General features: G+C 35.2%; 1 protein-coding gene across 7 annotated transcripts in view; it reads left to right on the forward strand.

Moving 5' to 3' along the window:
* Positions 1–20,414, forward strand: part of DMD (dystrophin) — a 1,990,807-nt gene that overhangs the window by 392,675 nt on the left and 1,577,718 nt on the right. For 6 of the 7 annotated variants that reach the window (XM_044235639.1, XM_044235638.1, XM_044235634.1 and 3 more), the window contains exons 8-9: positions 9,157–9,338; positions 10,589–10,720. In XM_044235639.1, coding sequence (XP_044091574.1) covers positions 9,157–9,338; positions 10,589–10,720 — 314 coding nt within the window. The remainder of the gene's footprint in view (positions 1–9,156; positions 9,339–10,588; positions 10,721–20,414) is intronic. The other variant, XM_044235636.1, reaches the window with a different exon arrangement.

The raw sequence follows: 20,414 nt of genomic DNA on the forward strand, positions 1-20,414 counted from the left end.
GGAGCATTATGTATTTTGAACACTGTTTTCTACTTGTGCCAAGATGATAGTGAAAATTCTCTGCTAGCTACACAATAAGCATATCAAAAGGAATAATTGGATGTTTAAAAGATGAAATTATTTAGTATTTCTCATGGATAAATGAAAGCCACTGTTTCTATGGTTAATTTTATTATGAAACAATCATCTTCACCAATACAAATTATTTTCATTAGTATATATTATAATCCTTTAATGAGAAACACTGTTATTAGATGATAAAAGCAACTTGGTTCAGTGAGTGAATGCTAAAATTATGGAATGGCTTAATTAAGGATTACCTAATTTAGTGAAGGCAGAACAGATCTTGTAGAGAATTAAAGAATTTAACTTGTGGGGACATATACAAGTTATTTTCTTATTAGAATGCTATGTATTTGTAGTATTCATTGGCATGCAAATGGAAGTTGTATATATGTAGAATGTAGTGATGGATGAAAAATATTAAAATTGAAAATAACAATCTAACACTGATAGTCCACTACATGATATTGCCTGTAATTTACAAACTCTGATGCTAAGAGATCAGAAGACATAATAATATCTTCATTTGTAAACCTCAGATGATAACACAGTTGCTTCCAGTAGTAAGTTCTTTGGAATTAGTTGTATTTCTTTTTATTAGAAAATAACAACTGGAAAATTTAAATTAAAATAACAGTTATAATAGCATAAATATGAAATACTTAGGGACAAAGTAGCAAAATTAATTAATTTAGTTAATTAATTAAGTTATATTAGTCACCATACAATACATCATTAGTTTTTGATGTAGTGTTCCATGATTCATTGTTTGCATATAACACCCAGTGCTCCATGCAATCCATGCCCTCCTTAATACCAATCACTGGGCTAACCCATCTCCCCATCCCCCCTCTAAAACCCTCAGTTTGTATCCTGGAGTTTATAGTCTCTCATGGTTCATCTCCCCCTCTGATTCCCCCCCACCTTCATTTTTCCCTTCCTTCTGCTACTGCCCTCCATGCAATTCCTTATGTTCCACAAATAAGTGGAACCATATTATAATTGACTTTCTCTGCTTGACATTTCACTCTGCATAATGTCCTCTAATCCCATCCATGTTGATGCAAAAGTTGGGTATTCATCCTTTCTGATGACTGAGTAATATTCCATTGTATATATGGACCACATCTTCTTTTTTTAAAAATTTTATTTATTTATTTGACAGACAAAGATCACAATTAAGCAGAGAGGCAGGCAGAGAGAGAGGAAGAGAAGCAGCTTCTCTGCTTAGCAGAGAGCTTGATGCGGGGCTTGATCCCAGGACCCTGGAATCATGACCTAGGCCAAAGGCAGAGGCTTTAACCCACTAAGCCACCCAGGCACCCCTGGACCACGTCTTCTTTATCCATTTGTTCTTTGAAGGGTGTCTTGGCTCCTTCCACAGTTTGACTATTGTGGCCATGGCTGCTATGAACATTGGGGTACATGTGCCCCTTCTTTTCACCACATCTGTATCCTTGGGGTAAATACTCAGAAGGGCAATTGCAGGATCATAGGGTAACTGCATTTTAAACTTTTTGAGAATCCTCCACACTGTTTTCCAAACTAGGAATTTGTACCAATTTGCATTCCCACCAACAGTGTGAGAGGGTTCCCTTTCTTCACAGTCTCCAACATCTGTTGATTCTTGCCTCATCAATTTTTGCCATTCTAGCTGGTGTAAGGTGGTATCTCAGTGTGGTTTTGATTTGAATTTCCATGATGGGTAATGATAATAAACACTTTTTTCATGTGTCTGTTAGCCATTTATTTGTCTTCTTTGGAGAAGTCAGACACAGGCTTTTGATTCTGTCTTTTTCAATCTGTGTGTATTCACATTTTCACATTCAGATCTACCTGACCATGTCTAGTTTATGGTCACAAGTTTCTTCTTCCCAGTTTACCACCTTCCCTTCTCTTACACTGAATTTATTTTTATTATGTAGTCTGTAATACAAATGCTATGGGACATGCTCTAGATTTATTCTGATCAGTGTTTCTACATGACGTCCTTTTAATTTTTTTTTTTTACAAAACTTGTAAAAGGCTGATCAAACAGCCTTGTGAGTATACATTTATGCCTCTGTTTATCTTTGAAATCCTACTTCTTTCTGATTATACATGATACACATTTTAATCTGCTATTTTAATTTCTGCCTTTCTCCTGGCAAAAAACTGACCTGAGGTTTAAGGCAGTAGAGCCTCTTGTTGAAATTTCCCAGAGGTGTTTCAAGGTTGTGTCTGCCAGCTGGCTAATCAGACTTTCTGGAGGTTGATTGCTTAAGACAAGAACAGTTTTGTTGAAAGCACCAGTTTCCTGACAAACTCACTCACACTGTTTTTTTGTTGTTGTTGGTTTTTTTTTTAGGGTGAGGGCACGCTGCAAGAAAATTTTGGCCAACTTCATTTTTATTGTTTCTTTTTGACCTTTAAAAATACCTTTATTATGATATAGACTATATTATCTAACTATAAAATTAGTGAGTGCTGAATGGAAAGTGAAGAAAATGTATATAGGACAAAAGAGAAAAGGAAAACCATTTTCAGTCCCACCAACATACCCATTTCACTAATGTCTTGAAGTATGTTTGCCTAGTCTTTTCTGGAAAATTATAATTATATGCTTCATAATTTGTACATTCTATTCTTTTAATGTTATAAAGAATTTATTTTCATATTTTATTAAAAACTCTTCAAAAGTGGGTGCTTGGGTGACTCAGTTGGTTAAGTATCTGCCTTTGGCTCAGGTCATGATCCCAGGGTCGTAGAATCAAGCCCCACATCAGGTTCCCTGCTTAGCGGGAAGTCTGATTTTCCCTCTTCTGCCCCACCTGCTTGTGCTCTGTCAAATAACTAAATTAGATCTTTAAAAAAATTCTTCAAAAGCAACATTTTGAGTGGCTTTGTACTATTCATAGACAATGACATATTTGATCATCTTTACTTCTCTATTAAGCCACTTAGAATGGTTTGATTTTTTTCTTTTTAGTATGGTAGATCTTTTAATATTGTAAACAGTGATTAAATTTTACATGAAGTTTATATAAATCATCATTTAAATTTCTGGTGATTTCTTTGTGCTGGATTCCTAGAAGGAAAATTAATGGATCATTGAATATGATTATTTTTAAGGTTTTAGTAAACATTGCCAAAATATTTTTCCTAAAATTTGGAACCAAAGGAATCTCTTCCAGCAAAATATCAGTTTGACCAAATCATCAATGCCTCTACAACTTTGGTTGTTATTCTTCTGCTATTCTTTAGTGATGTGATAGGCAAATGAATATTATTTAAAAGCCACATCTTTATTTAATTTGCATTACTTTGATTACTACTGAGGTTATATTTTTATGTATATTTACTCTTGTCAAATCTCATTTATTAGAAATAAAAATCAGGGACTACTGGGTGGGTCAGTTGGTTAAACGTTTGACTATTGATTTTGGCTCAGGTCATGATCTCCGGGTTGTGAGATTGAGCCCTGATTTGTGCTCCACATTGGACATGGAGACTGCTTAAGATTCTCTCTCTCCCTCTTCCTCTGCCTCTCCCTTCCTGCTCATGCTCTCTCTCTTGCTAAAAAAATATAGAAATCATTACCATTATGGACAATATCATTAATGGTATCATAATACCATTATGGAGAATATCATTTGGTAATGGAACCACATGGATCACAGGATCATCATTTAGGTAATGACTTTTGAGATACTTGGTTTTTAAATGTACTAAGATAACACTTTCTGCAAGAATGAGGGTAAGGTATTGAGAAATGTGATGCCCTGACTGGGTTCTAATTCTGATTCTGACAACCTTTGAAATTGCCACCAAACTACTGTGGATTTCAGTTTCCTCATTTGAAAAATAATGGAATTTCAGTCAATGATTTATTTACTCATTATATCCTTCAGTATCAAAATTTTGATTAGTATAGAAACACTTGTCAAAATCAGTGTTATTGTTCATAAAATAAAACATTCTAGCAATATTTATGGGTTCACAACATTTTCATTCTTAGATGTCTTTAAAGATTAGATTAGAAATTATTAACTTAGGTTTTTGAGGCAACGGACCTGTTATATAGTAGGATTTTAGTACAAAGATTACTTTCATAAAATTGTAAGTTCTTATTTTGGGAGTACAGCCACTTCTTTCACTTCATACATTTTAATGTCTTGTAATAAAAAAATGTAAATTACATCCCATCATTCTCACCCTCCTCAAATGCTATAGTACTTATTATCTATAACATTATTTTTTAAGTCAATTGCAATCTTACACAACTCTCATCAATTTCTATGACTTTAACTACTATATTCAGTTTCTCAACAAATATTTAGGTGTTCACAAAGTCTCCAAGCATGGGGCTAGGTGCAGTTATTTATCCTAAGTGAGGATAATCCCAAAGTCATGAAATTGCTTTGGAATTCTCATACGTTGTATGGTCCATAATTATTTGTTTAGTGGCTCATCCACTGTATACTTATAACATAGGCTAAGCATATTCAGTGGCACAAAATAATTGCCTTGTGAATATTTAATAAATGGTGAATTGCCTTTCCTTCCTACCAGCTTCTTGTGGCTTCCCATTAATAGTACTAATGATCTCTGACAACTAGATCTGGTTTCATACTAATCACACACACACAAAAATAATAATTGCATTATACTAACAATAGCAGGATCTAATGAAATTAACTTATTTAAGTTTACGGTCTTTTCTAAACATTATACATTTGACCTTCACAACACCATGATGAGATTGGGACTCTGGTTTTTATTTCACAGATGAGGAAACAGAAATAAAGGATGTTAAGGATGTATCTCTATAGATATAAATATTTAGGTGCAGATTTTTAAAAATCTAAATTCAGATTCAAAATTTTTCATTCTTTTATTCCATCACATTCTCTTCTAAAAAAGCCATTACTTTTTAATTTATAAGTGAATGTCATCTGTTGAATTTTATCAAATGATGAAACCATTATTAGGTATCTGGAATGAAAAGACAAAGCTGAGTGTATCACTTACTTAAAATGGAACTATGCTGGTCAACCCCAGGATCTCAAAACAGAGTATTCTTAGGTTTTTGGAAAAACTGGGAGGTCAGGAGATCTGTGAGCACTCAGATGTGAGTAGGTTGTTGTGACCTTTAGAATCATGGTTGGTTAATCAGGTGACACCACTGTTAATTGGTTTGCATTTAGAATTTTGTTCATTGGGATGAGTTCATTTCTGATGAGCCAACTTTCAGAAGGGAAAGGTTGACAATGGCTGACTTGAGGAGTCATGATCAAGACCGTATAGGCTGGTAATAGTTAATTGATTAAATAAGTCTGAATCTTGTGTAGGTGGCTACTTGTTACTTTGATTACAGAACAAGAATTTCCCTCCATCTGTCCTCCTCCTCCATTTTACTCAAAGATTTTTCATCTCTGTACCCTCATGGCTTAGACAGAATTTTATATATATAGTTATTTTCAAAGACTGTGAAGTAAATGATTAGAAATAGAATGAAGTCATTTTGGACCTATCTTAGAATTTCTATCATGCATCTTTTTTTGTTTTCATTAGAAAGCCTAGTTTATTTCTCTAACACCTCCTATCTGGATCAGGTCCTAGCTTCCTATTTCCCTCCCGCTGTTTTTCTCTTTTGCCCCATTCTGTACTTAACAGTTTTACTTTATAAAAAATTCAGTGCTGTCACACTCTTGCCCAGAAGTAGTTACTGTCTAAACTACTGAACCAAGGTCAAAATTTCTAGTTTGTTACTGATGATCTCTCAGTGTTTCACAGTTAGTGTACCCATTGTATCTTGTTATTCACTATTCTCCTGTCTGTGGCTAAGACACATAAAGGCACTATTCCTGGGATGTTTCTAATCTCTTACCACTGCACTTTTGTTCATGCTTTTCCACTGCCTAGAATACCTTTCCTCATTCCCCCATTTCTAGCCAATGATACCCTATACCTGCTCATTACAGTTTCCTATTCATAAAGATTTTTCTGGTCCCCTTGTAATATATAATTACTTCTTTTCTCTGAATCTACTTAGGCAATGATTGTGCCAGTTAGAGAAACACATTTTAAATTCTGTTCAGCAATGCAATTATTTTGTACTTTTCCTATTATTTATTTTATTATTCCAAATTGTGAGGAATCCATGAATTCTCTGTCTTGTTAATCTCCTGGATACTCTGTTAAAGTATTGTGAACAAAATAGGTCTTAGCACATACATGTTGAATTAACATATTTTAGAATATCTAAGTTCCTTTCTTTAAGAAAAGAAATATTGGATTTTACCTGCTGGTACAGCTGAATCCACACAACCTCAGAGATGGGAAGGTAATGGGTTGGGGTAAAAATGTCAATAATTTGGTCAAATAGTGTATATTTTTCTCATGATTGATATTTATGAATATTTGCTGCCATCCAAAAGATGTTTTATATAGTTAAAATGTATTATAATTTTTGACATTTGCTTGGGGTAATAGAAATAATTTTTGATTTATTTTTATCTTTATTTTTATCATGACATGTATTTGTGTTCAAACATATCCATGTACATGTTTCTATATAATATAATAGTAAATGGTCATAGACCAACGTTTTTTAATTCCAGTGACTTTCTCACAGCATAGTTCTACTTAATACTAAAAATAAACAGAATTCTGAATTATGCTCATTACAGATAAGGCTGACTAGTTCCTAGTGAGAAAGAAGAAACCATTTTAGAGGTTGAAAATGTGGTGAAGAAGGGTAGTATCCACCATACAAAGAACACTTGAAAAAACAGTTAGCAAATGAAAGGGGTGTTTCAGTCTTCAGAATTTCAAAGCCAAGTTAGAAAAAAAAAATTTTTTTTTGGAAAGGTGATACTCATGCACAAAGTATTCCTTAGTTCTTCCTAAAAAAATCATTGCCAAAACTTAACCTTCACCGCTTGTTGGTTAATAATTAAATTATAGTAAGGAGCCAAGAATATGTATTGTATAAATTTGCACCTCTCAGCTATGCACTTAAGTGTCCAGTAAGTATCGTTTTGGGGGAGAAAAGGCAAAACAATGAAGTGGCAGATGATAGAACAGTCTGCTTCCTGTGTAATATTTCTCAACCCTATTAATGGTCTTCAAGCCAGCCGTGTCAGTATCACCTGCAAGCTTGTAAGAAATGCAGAACTTCAGGTTCCACCCCTGACATACTGAGTTTGATTCTGAGTTGAAAAAGGTCCCCAGGTGATTCATATGCACATTAAAAATTGAGAAGTACTCTATTAAGGATGCCTGGGTGGTTCAGTTGGTTAAGCATCTGCCTTTGGCATGGGTCATGATCCCATGATTGTGAGATCGAATCCCACATCTGGCTCCCTGCTCACTGGGGAGCCTGCTTCTCTCTCTCTCCCTCTCCCTTTGTGTGTGTTCTCTCTCTAGCACTTACTCTCTCTCAAATAAATAAAATCTTTAAAAAAAGAGAAAGAGAAGTATTCTATTATGTTATGGATAGAAGCAGACCAAGGAATATTGACTTTTTCCTCCTCTGTAGCTTTTTTCAAAAATATTTTAAAAGAATAGGGGTTCCCAGTGGCTCGGTAGGCTAAGTGTCTACCTTCAGCTCAGGTAGTGATCCCAGAGTCATGGGATTGAGCCCCATATCCCTGCTTAGCAGGGAGTCTGCTGCTTCCCTCTCTCTCTGCTCCTTCCCACCCCCCGCCCATTCTTTCTTTCTAATAAAATATTTTAAAAATATATTAAAAATAGCCCTATGGGCACCTGGATGGCTCAGTTGGCTAAGCATCTGACTCTTGGTTTCTGCCTAGGTCATGATCTTACGGGTCATGAAATGAAGCCCTGCTCCATGCTCAGAGGGGAGTCTGCTTGCGATTTTCTCGTTCTACTCCTTCCCCCACTCACACATGTGTGCTCTCTTTTTCAAGTAAATAAATCTTTTTAAAAATGTTGTTCTAATTACATTCCTGCTAGTTGTGAAGGGATTGACTAAGTGACTTTTTCAACCTTCCTTTGATGTTAGTGGGCTTGAGATTTGACTGTTGGCTTTTTTACTCGTGATCTGAATACCTGACCAGAATATACATATTTAAGATAAAACAGATCTTTTAATGCTAGCTAAGTTAAGCTAAATTTACGGCAAGAAAAATGCCTGGCACATTGCTGCATAGTTATCTTGGCCTCCTGCCAGGATTTATGTTTTAACACTTCCAGGATTAATGATACACTTCACATAAAGGATTATTTTTACATCTTGGTTTCCTGGATTGAACACAGTGGGTAAATTGTAAGGCCAAGTAGCAAGAGAACCTTTAGAAGGAGGTGCCACTTACTATGTGTGTTATTACAAATTATTATTGACTTTAAATGCTGGGTTTCTTTCATTCCCTGGATGTGGCAAAGAACATAATGTCAGATCAACTTTATGTGAAGGACTTTTAAATTTATCTCTAGAGTCTGAGAAGGAAGGTAACATCTGACGTTAACAGATGTACCAAAATGTAAACAAATGTTTTTAAATACTGAAGGAATATTAGAAATCATATACATATGGTATACTGTTGTTTTATTTTACTGTTATTGTGGAAATACATGGTTCTTTTCAACACAGAGACATATTTTGCTCTTTATGTACTTAATCACCAGCAAAAATTTGATTAGATGATGCAAGCTTTCCTTACTGGAAGCCAAGGCATTAAGCTCTTTCGTGTAATTGTTTAATTACCATGCACCATTTTAATTGACAAGTTAATATAGCTTTCCATGGAAAGGAAGATATAATGTTTTATTTGTGTTTCTTATCTAATGAAAACCACTCTCTTAGATGGGCTAGTTTGGCAATTTGACTTAGGAAAAAGTATTACGGAATGAAGTTTTTATGTGAACAAGGAAAAGAAATTAACTTTAGTGCTCCTCTCATTGGTCTGCCAAATTGGAAGGACATTTTCGGCCTGATTATCATGTTCTAATTAGTCTCTGGAGGACATTCATGGGCAATCGAGTCCTCATTAATGTGTCTTTTTCCTGTAACATTGATTTGTTCATTCGCCTTTCAGAGACTCGAATATAGAAACCAAAAATTGATGTGTGGTATTAATGTGCTTACAGATGTTGCCACCACTTACCCAGATAAGAAGTCCATCTTAATGTATATCACATCACTCTTCCAAGTTTTGCCTCAACAAGTGAGCATTGAAGCCATCCAGGAAGTGGAAATGTTGCCAAGGCCATCAAAAGTTACTAAAGAAGAACATTTTCAGTTACATCATCAAATGCACTATTCTCAACAGGTAAATGTCAAAAGAGTACCTAATATCAATGATATTTTCTATCGCATATACATTTTTAGTCCTCATATGCATAAATATCTATTTTATCTATGGGTATATGCATGATAAATATGTCTGCATAGCATAGCATGTGTATATACGCACATACATACACACAAATATATGTGTCTATGTAGCATAACGTGTGTATATATATTATATGTATAATATGTATATACAGGCTTATAGAGTTTCTCTCTCTCTCTATATATATATATATATCTACCTATAGATAGATTATATTTTAACCGATATAGTGGACCATAATATTGTTTTCAAAGCACATTACTAAAATTCTCTGCTGTTGATATGTACTATGTTATAGGAATGTGGAAAACAATATATTGCATTTCCATTATGCAAAATGAATTAAAATAAAAGATAGGCTCATATGTATGAAACTTAATATCAATGAGAGTAAAGAACAAAGAGAGTATGAGAGAAGGCAAGAAGTCTGTTTAATAATACTTTCCTATTTTTAGTGGCAACATACTGAAGTATTAACCAATTTTCTTTACTCAAGGTAACATTTTTGATAAAAGTACTTTATAATACTTTAAATAAAAGTTAAAGGGAGAATACATATGATAAAGATTTTGATGATTGTACAGGATCTAGTGGGATTTTTTTATGACATGGTTCTTGCTCCCAACAGTGGCTCTTTGGGGTGTTTTCTTTTACTTTTTTTTGACACAAACAATGATGAAAAAGCCTAAAAAAAAAAAAAAGCTTTTAGCACAATTTCTGCTGAAGGTGTGGAAAGCTAATCTTGGGCCTAATTTTCTCACTCTCCTAAGCTAGTTCCATATATAGCTTATGAAAGCTCCAGTCCTTTTCAGGAACTTGACCTGATGAATTCTGGTTTTGTTTACTTTGGGTTCAGAGAAAATTGCTTTTGGATGCCCATTTTTGCCAGACTGAAGAGCATCATCCCATACGAGTGCCAGAGCTGTGTCTGTATGGAATCCTTATAGTTAATCCCCGCCCTTATTCCTTCCCTGAGTACCTGCTCTCCACCATGACACTGAGCACAAGAATTGTGCAAGTGTACCAGTTTGCAAGAGCACTATGTGCATTTCAAATTAAACTTTTTGTCTCACTGTTTCCATTTAACATTTGTTTTACCTAGTGTGTTGGAAAGCAGTCCTTCCAGGGTTACTTACGATGTCTCCTCCTCCCCTCTGTCCCCTTCCCCCAACCCTACTCTGCAGATCACAGTCAGTCTAGCGCAGGGCTATGAACGAACTCCTTCCTCTCCCAAGCCTCGATTCAAGAGCTATGCCTATACACAGGCTGCTTATGTCGCCACCTCTGAACCCACACGGAGCCTGCTTCCTTCACAGGTCTGTCAACATTTACTCTCTGTTCTAGAAACCAAAGAATTTCCTCATCCAAGAAAATGTAACATAGCTTTTGTTTGAATTATGCAGTGCCTTTTCCTCCTTCATCAGGAGCAGTTTCATTATTACCAGTTGTGTTAGATGTTCTCACATGATGCTGTTTTGTTATTGTGACTCCCCTAGGTTTAACATAGGTTGATTCTTCATGAATGGGGATTCTTATAATAGTGGGTGTGTGCTTTCATTATATAATTTACCTGTAAGGTTCTCTTTCATAAAGGCTACCAATGGTTATACAAAAACATCATTAAAGGTTGAAATATGTAATTTGTAAAAGAGTGGAGAAGTGGATGAAATTCACTAATCACACTATTTGGGGAGATTTTTCTAGATACCTGATACCTAAAGGAAACATACACTCCATATAGATGTTTTATTATATTTTCATTATATAAAAATATATTTATACTGTTTAAGAAAAATATAACTGCAGAGCCACCTGGGTGGTTTAGTCGGTTAAGGGTCTAACTTGTGATTTCAGCTCAGGTCATGATCTTTGGGTTGTGAGATTGAGCCCTGCATCTGGTTCTGCACTGGGCATGGAGCATGCTTAAGATTCTCTCTCTCCCTCTGCCCTCCACCTAAAAAATGAAAGGAAAATATAACTAAAAGCTTTTTTTCATATAATACACTTTAATTTGACTAATTTAAACATGTATATAACATGCTCTGTACTATTTATACAAGAATATCCGTCACACCCAAACCAGGTTAGGTTCTATGTACCATTTAACACTTTCCACATAAGAAAGCTTCTCAGTGGAATTCTCCATTATTGCAGTGTTATAGGAAACCTTAAAACATAAGAAATTATAGCCTGGTATACGTTAGCACATGGAAATGAAATGTGCTTGACTTGTGAAATTTATTAGAAATTCTTTTTAGGGGACGCCTGGGTGGCTTAGTGGGTTAAAGCCTCTGCCTTTGGCTCAGGTCATGATCCCAGGGTCCTGGGATCGAGCCCCGCATCTGGCTCTCTGCTCAGTGGGGAGCCTGCTTCCTCCTCTCTCTCTGCCTGCCTCTCTGCCTGCCTCTCTGCCTACTCGTGATCTCTGTCTGTCAAATAAATAAATAAAATCTAAAAAAAAAAAAGAAATTCTTTTTAGAAGAAAACTCTTTTGTTTTGTAGAGCAATTTGAAAAGCTCTTAATGGAGTGACATTTGTCAAAACTAATTATGAATGAGAATTTTGAAATTATAGACCTGATCCTATATAGTGAAAAAAGTGTGCGTGTTTGGAGGCTCATTGATTTTTTAGAATCGTGGTTGGATTTAATTAGTGATTATTTTGCACAGCTAATTTATGCATAGGGATGAAAATTCTTAGCACTCATGGCTTCCTCCAGGGAAGCATAGTTCAGGGCATAGTTAGGCCCTCTGTCTTTGGATAGTTTTCTGGCAAAGTTGAACAAAGGAGACGGGCTGAGAACATTTGTGTGACTCAGCCTCATCTTCAGTTAAATTCCCATCCATGTTTTTATAAAGGTTAGTTGTATAATCTTGAACAAGAGGACTTAATCAGTTTTCTCATTATCAGTAAATAAAAATAGTTCGGCCACTCATTACTGAGTGTTTCTCTAAGCCAAGTGTGCACATTGTATGAACTAAGGAAATCCTTATAACAACTTTGGAGAGGTGGGAGATGCTATTTTTATCTGCCTTTGAAGTTTCCTGTATCTGCCCTTTTCTTTCTCTCCTCTTTCACCCCCCACCCTCCTGACTGCCTGACTCTCCAAACTCTTTTCATCCTGCAAGTCTTAAAGAACAGGGGTGCATCCTAAAATAAAGGAGCATGAGCCAAGACAAAGAGATGAATTCTTTTTCTCTCTCATTATCACTTTATCGAGCTGCCTTTTCCAGAAGGTTTTCTCTGATGCCTATCCTGGCAGCACATTTTTACCTCATTACCACCCCATTAAGGCATTGCTCAGGTATGACTCCTTAATGAAGTAATTATAAGTAGACTTAATTTTGCTAGACTCTATTTGTTCATTCTACCTTTGAATAAATACAAAATATATAATGCGTCACAAAATAAAAATATTCAACAAATTTATTTACCTATTTTATTTAGCATAAACTACTGAGATAAAACTAATGGCGTCTTTTAGAAAAGAAGAAGCATGAATTACAATTGATGAGGAATGATATGTCCTGCCCATTTCTAAAGGAAGCTCCTCAGAAGATGATGTTACATGTTTGATAATTTCATGTCTTAATGAGAGCCTCAATCCCCCCCCCCCCGCGGTGTTTTTCAGAGGGGCTGAGCCTATACTGCCCCCTACAGGTTGTATCTGATCCACTTCAAATGAACTCCAGACCAGCCAAACTGGACTCCATGGGAGCCTTTCATTATAGAGTTGTGTACTTGGTCTACCAAGGGCGTGACGTTTTCCATAATAGAAGAATGAGCTATGTGGGTGACTGTCCCCTCTGGGAAAAAAGTAAAATTTGTGATTTATCTTAAAAGTTCCCGATATAATAGAAACATAAACTTTAAAAATCCTGTTTATACTGAGTTTGGAAACCTCTTGAGGTGAAGCAATCTGACCTACCTCAGGACCCCTACCTATAAATGAGTTTTTCTCATAATTTGCCAAGAAGAAATACTATCTGGTATGAACCCCTAGCATGCCCTCATTGTATCACTTATTGCCGTCCATCCTTGGCTGGAGGCCAATTTTTTATGGTTATACTTTTTAATTTATGTTTTTATGACTTTGATCATGCTTCTCCTTCTACTCCTAATTTTATATCAAAAATACCCAGTATCTTTTCCACCTTCAATTTCTCTTTCTCTCCTTGAGCCTAACCCCATTTAAATCTCCTCTAGTGTATGTCACTTCTGAAACACATCAAGCCACTTTATCTTGATAATACATTGTTCTGTGACTCTTTCATTTATCGCCTTTGTAGAATAGTCTACACTTTATTCATTCGTTTATTTAGTCACAAATAATACTTCATTACCAATTCAAATGTCATCTTTTTCAGCTTCCAGGCTTTCCATCATAATTGAAATAAATTTTCCTCTAGCCTCTAGACTCATCAGGTTCTTCTCCATCTCTATTCTGTATCCCTTTCATTATCTGGCTCTTTTTTCTGTTCTAACTCCCTTTGACAGCCCCTTTGAGCTCCCTTAAGAGCATCATGAAAGATACCTAGAGCCATGTGTTACACTCTCTTTGATCAATATGACTTTATTTCCTGGCTTCAAGCTGTATGCAGATGACCGTTGTTACATGTGTATTCACCAACTTCCAGTATCTTCTGAGCTACAGCCACATTTCCAGCTCTTTGGTATGTATCTATACCTAGGTGTCCACTGACTTCTTAAACCTAGTATGTCCTGAAGGGAACTTTGTTTCATTGCTCACAAACCCATCTCTTGTCCCTTTTTGTTGCGTAAGTGAGACTATTACTCAGCAGGCAATGAGACTCAAATATGTGATTTTGTACTCTTTGGTCTCTTTATTGATCCGATATTCATTAATGAGACATACAAAGTCAATTCCTTCTTTACAACATTGCTCCATTAAGCTCTGTCCCTGTTGTTATGTCTTCTGATTTAGGCCCTTAATACACATCTTCTAGACTACAGAAATATCTTTGCAATAAATGTCACTATCTTTATCTTGGTCCCCTCTAAATCAGAGTACATTTCCATATTAAGAACTTTAACAATATCATTCACAAAGCTTTCTTCACTTCTTTTTGCCTTTATAACAGGTCCATTCTCTTAGATTTCATCAAGAAACTCCATGATATAATATCTATTTATATTTTCATGTTTATTTTACAGTAGTCTATTTCATATTTCCTTTACTCTAACCAAATTAAATCACTTGCTGTCTTCTGTAAGTGCCAAGCAATTTCCTATCTTAGCTTTCTTTCGTTCTCTCAGCCTAGAGTGACTTTTGACTTTTTTCACATTGGGTAGTTTAATCCAAATTTCAAGGCCTAAGCAATAAGTGGCAGATCCTAGATTCATGTTCAGATTATCTAACTCCAAGTTAATGTTCTTTATACAAACATTAAATTTTCTCTCTCTCTCCACCCACACCTATATATAGGATTACTCACACAGAGAGTAGTATTCATTTATGTGATCATTTTTTGAAAGTGTTTATTTTTTTGAGAGATAAAGAGAGAGAGCACAGGAGGGAGGAGCAGAGGGAAAGGGAGAAGCGTACTTCCCTCTGAGCAGAGAGCCTGATGTGATGCTCCATCCTGGACCTCAAGATCATGACCTGAGCCGAAAGCAGACGCTTAACTGACTGAGCCACGTAGGCGTCCCTGTAATCATCTAACACTTATTCTTTAATCACTTATTATGCACCAGGTATTATTATATGACCAAGTGATGTGTCAGTAAACAAGATTAAAAAATAATTTGTGCCCTAAAGCATAGGCTTATGGGAGAGTCAAAATATGAATAAGATAAACATTATGAATAAATGAAACAGTATTTCTAGTAATATGCTAGTAATATGTATAAAGTAAAGCAAAATTTAGTAATAATTACAGTAGTTAGTGGTAAAAAGAAAAATATAGAAAAGTAGAATATGCAGTATGTGACAGGTGAGGTCATCAGAGAAAGTAAATTTTGAGTAAAGACTAAAAAGAGGTGTGGGTCTCTGGGAGAAGACCAACCTCTGAGGAGGAATCAGAGGTGGTACAAAAATCCTGAGCTGTGGGGATACTTGGACTATTCAAGAAAAGGCAGCGGTGAGGGCACAGTGCTGGGAGATGGTGCCTGAGCTGTAATGGTAGACCAGATCACATAGGATGTGGGAAGTAATGGTAAGGACTTTGGTTTTCATTACTAGTGAGATGGAAGGCTGTTGGAGGAGTGACATAAACTCATATTATTTCAACGTGGCTGCTATGTAGGAAATAGACTAGATGGAGCAAGGGTAGAACCAAGGAAACAAGTTAGATTGCTATTGCAGTAATCCATTCAGCATATGAGAGAGGGTCGGATCTGGATTCTTTTTGTTTTTCCCTCTGTTAAATTTTTTTTGATATAAACTTTACTATCTTGACTGTTTTTAAGTGTACAGTTCAGGGTTATTAAGTACATTCATAAAATTGTACATTCATTACCACCACCATCTATCTCCAGAACTCTTCATCTGGCAAAATGGAAACTCAGTATCCATTAAGCAATAACTCCCATAACTTCTTCCCTGTAACCCCTGGTGACACTACCATTCTCTGTTTCTATGAGTTTGGCATTTTTCAAAAATTTTTGTTTCTTAGATTTTATCTCTAATGAGATTATGCAATATTTGTCTTTCTGTAGCTGGCTTATTTCATTTAACAGAATGTCCTTCAGGTTCATCATTGTTGTCACTGGTGGCAGAATTTTTTAAAAAGATTTATTTATTTATTTTGGAGAGCGAGCATGAGGGCAAGGGCAGAGGGAGAGAGAGAAAAAGAATCTCAAGCAGACTCTCCACTGAGCGTGGAGCCCGATCTCCCGACCCTGAGATCATGACCTGAGCCAAAATCAAGAGTTGGACCTTAGCTGAATGAGCCACCCAGGTACCGCACAGATGACAAAATTTTATTACTTTTTAAGGCCGAATAATATTCCATTGGGTATAAGTACACATTTTCTTTTTCTATTCATCTGTTTTATGGACATTGAGATGGTTTCCATATCTTGTCTCTTGTGAGCAATGGTTCAGTGAACATAGGAGTGCAGATATCTTTTTTACTCTTTTCATTTTCTTCTGGTATATACCCAGAAGTGGGATTGCTGGGTCATATGGTAGTTCTATTTTGTTTTTTTAATTTTTGAGGAAATTCCACACTGTTTTTTTATAATGGTTCTATCAATGAGCATGATGCATAGTAGTTGAATTCTAGATAATGTTTTGGACAATGTACAGGATTTGCTAATGCAGTATAGAACATTTTTTGCTGTATTCTTAGACAATATTTGTATTATTAAAAAAAAACAAAAGGGATAGATAAAATTTCTAAGAGACATTAAACTTTAATCACAAGTAAACTAGTACTTTATTACGTGAAAACCATGTGTTAAATTTAACTGATGAGTTGAATACCCTGGTGATATATGAAATTGTTGAATCACTATATTGTACAGCTGAAACTAATATAGCACTTTATTTTAAATAACTTATTAAAATCGAAACATACAAAGCTAAAAATAATAATAAATTTTTAAAAAATTAGTTGATAAGGAAACAAATAGCTTGTGAGATATAGGCATAGGTAACAATGTATATTAATTATAGATAGTAACTTAACCTATTACATGTGGTAAAAATAGATAATAAATAATGGAATACATAAGTGTTACTAGTGAATAGAAAGAGATGAAAAGACCAAATCATAAGGTATGATCATGTCATCTCTGAGTTGTCACCTCCATCATTCCTGAATTGGCTATCTACTGATGACACTCATATGGTTTCATTATGGTCTCCCAAATGTACTACATAAAAAAATGCAAATAATTCCCGTAGCTCTTTTGCAGACTGATGAGTTACAGCTTTGGGCCAGGTTTACTTACTCCTGTATCTCTTCAGTATAACAGATATATGTGGCAGCCTTAGGCACCTTCTGTCTATTGTATCCCTCCCTCAAATGTCACCTCTGGTTCTGTCCATTGTACCACCATCCAGAAAGATGGACAGAGCAAAACATATGAACATTGTTCAACCTGAGATTTAAATAGTGTGGTCCTTCTCACCGTTTGGCCGTATCCTAATTGCATTACCTGCCCCCCCCATTTCTTTCATCTTGCTTTTTGTTACATGCTTTAAAATGATCTAATAAGTGATGGGATTTGAACCTAACAGCTTGGTCATTGAGCTTTTCTGTTTCATGATGTATGGGATGTACCTAGTAGCAGAATTGGAGACCACCATTGCATCAAGATAATGAAGCACATGACATAGTGGGTATGAGTTAGGAAAGAATTCAAAGAACAAAGAATTACTGCAGGGTTTTGGCTTTAGCAGTTGGAAGAAAGTAGTTGCCACCAACCGTGATAGAATAATCTATAGGAGGAACTGTTTGGATAGTAAGGTAGGAGCTCACTTTTGAACATGTTAATCATTATTTATTTTTTAATTTTTAAAATTTGAGTTATAACTGACATAGAGCATTGTGTTAGTTTTACATGTACAATATAATGATTTGAGATATATATATATGATTGATATATATATCAATCATAGAATGATTATAAGTCTAGTTAATATCTTTCACCATACATAATTATTTTCCCTGTGATGAGAACTTTTAAGATTTATTCTCTTAGCGACTTTCAAATATTCAATATGGTATTATTAATTATAGTCCCCATGCTATACATTATATCTCCATGACTCATTTATTCTCTAACTGGACCTTTGTACCTTCTGACCCCCTTCACCCTTTTGCCCACCCCCACCTCCTGCCTTTAGCAACCACCAATGTGTTCTCTGTGAATTTGTGTGTGTGTGTGTGTGTGTGTGTGTGTTTTACAATTCCATATGTAAGTGAAAGCATACAGTATTTGTCTTTGTTTGACTTGTTTCACTTAGCATAATACCTTCTAGGTCCATCCATATAGTTGCAAATGGCAAGGTCTCATTCTTTTCTATAGATGAACAATATTCCATTATATTTATTTACACTCCTTTTTAAAAAATCTGTTCATCCATCTGTAGACATTTAAGTTGTTCCCATATCTTGGCTACTATAAATAAAGCTACAGTGGACATGGTGTACATATATCTTTGCTAATTAGGGGTTTTGTTTTCTTCAGGTGAATACCCAGAAGTGAGATTACGTGATCATATAGTAGTTCTATTTTTAACGTTTTGAGCAACCTTCATACTCTTCATACTCTTCATACTCTTTTTCCTGGTGGAAACTGGTGGCTGCACCAGTTTGCATTCCTGTCAACAGTGCATGAGGGTTCCTTTTTCCCCACATCCTCACCAGCACTTGTTATTTCTTGTCTTTTAGATAATAGCCATTCTGACAGGTGTGAGGTAATAGATCATTGTTTTGATATACATTTCCCTGATGATTAGTGATGTTGAGCATATTTCCATGCATCCTTTGGCTGTCTGTATGGCTTCTTTGACAGGATATCTATTCAGATCTTCTGCCCATTGCCCATTTTTAAACCCAGTTGTTTATTATTTTGTTATTTTTTTTTTTTTGCTCTGTTGAGTTGCATGAGTTCTTCATATATTTTGGATATTAATCCCATATTGGTTATATGATGTGCAAATATTTTCTCTCTTACAGTAGGTTTCCTTTGCTGTGCAGAAGCTTTTCAGTTTGATGTAATGCTAGTTGTTTGTTTTTGCTTTTATTGCCTTTGCTTTTAGAGTCAGAATCAAAAAATTATCATGAAGACCAATGTCTAGGAGATTACTGACTCTGTTTTCTTCTAGGAGTTTTATAGTTTCAGACTATTATCTTCAACTCTTTAATCCATTTTGAGTTAACTTTTGTGTATGGTGCAAGATGATGGTTCAGTTTCATTCTTTTGCTTATGACTGTTCAATCTTCTCAACACCTTTCATTGAAAAGACTGTTTTTTCCTCAGTCTGTATTCTTAACTCCTTTGTCTTAAATTAATTATCCATGTACGCATGAGTTTATTTCTGGAGTCTCTTTTCGGTCGAGTGATTTATGTCAGTTTGTCAATACCATACTCTTTTGATTACTATAGGATTGTAATAGAGTGTGAAATCAGGGAGTATCATGTCTATCATTTTATTCTTCTTTCTTAAGATTGCTTTGGCTATTAAAGGTTTTTAATAATTCTGTAAAAATTTTAGAAGTGTTCTAGTCTGTGAAAAATGCCATTGGAATTGAGATATGGATTACATTGAGTCTGTAAATTGCGTTGGGTAGTATGGACACTTTAACAATATTAATTCTTCCAGCCCATGATCATGGAATGTAGTTCCATTTATTTGTGTCTTCTTCAGTTTCTTCCATCACTGTTTTATAGTTTTCAGTGTGCATGTCTTTCATCTCCTTGGTTAAATTTATTCCTTGTTAGTGTATTCTTTTTGATGTGATTGTAAATGGGATTATTTCCTTGATTTTTTCTTTCTAATAGTTATTAGTGTATAGAAACACAGTGGATTTCTATATGATTTTGTATCCTGGAACTTTACTGAATTTATTCATTTCAACAGTTTTTTTTTTTTTTGGTGTTTCTTTGGTAGAGTCTTCAGATTTTTCAGTGTATAGTATCATGTCATCCGCAGATAGGGACAGTTCTATTTTTTCTTTTCTATTTGAATTTATTTTATTTCTCTTATTTGCCTAATTCTTCTGGGTAGGACTTCCTGTACTATGAAGAATAAAAGTGGGGAGAGTGAGCATTCTTGTCTTGTTCCTGACAAGTCAGCTTTTCACCATTGAGTATGATGTTAGCTGTGGGCTTGCCATAGTTGGCCTTTATTATGTTGAGGTATGTTCCCTCTTACCCACTTTGTTGAGAGTTATTATCATGAATGGATGTTGAGTTTTGTAACACCTTTTTCTGTGTTTTTTGAGATGAGCATGAAATTTTTATTTTTCCTTTTTTTGATGTGGTGTAGTACATTGAAAAAGTTAATCTTGAGATGCTCATGAGACTTGAATATAT

This window comes from Neovison vison, chromosome X (assembly GCF_020171115.1).
Source record: "Neovison vison isolate M4711 chromosome X, ASM_NN_V1, whole genome shotgun sequence".
Lineage (NCBI taxonomy): Eukaryota > Metazoa > Chordata > Mammalia > Carnivora > Mustelidae > Neogale > Neogale vison.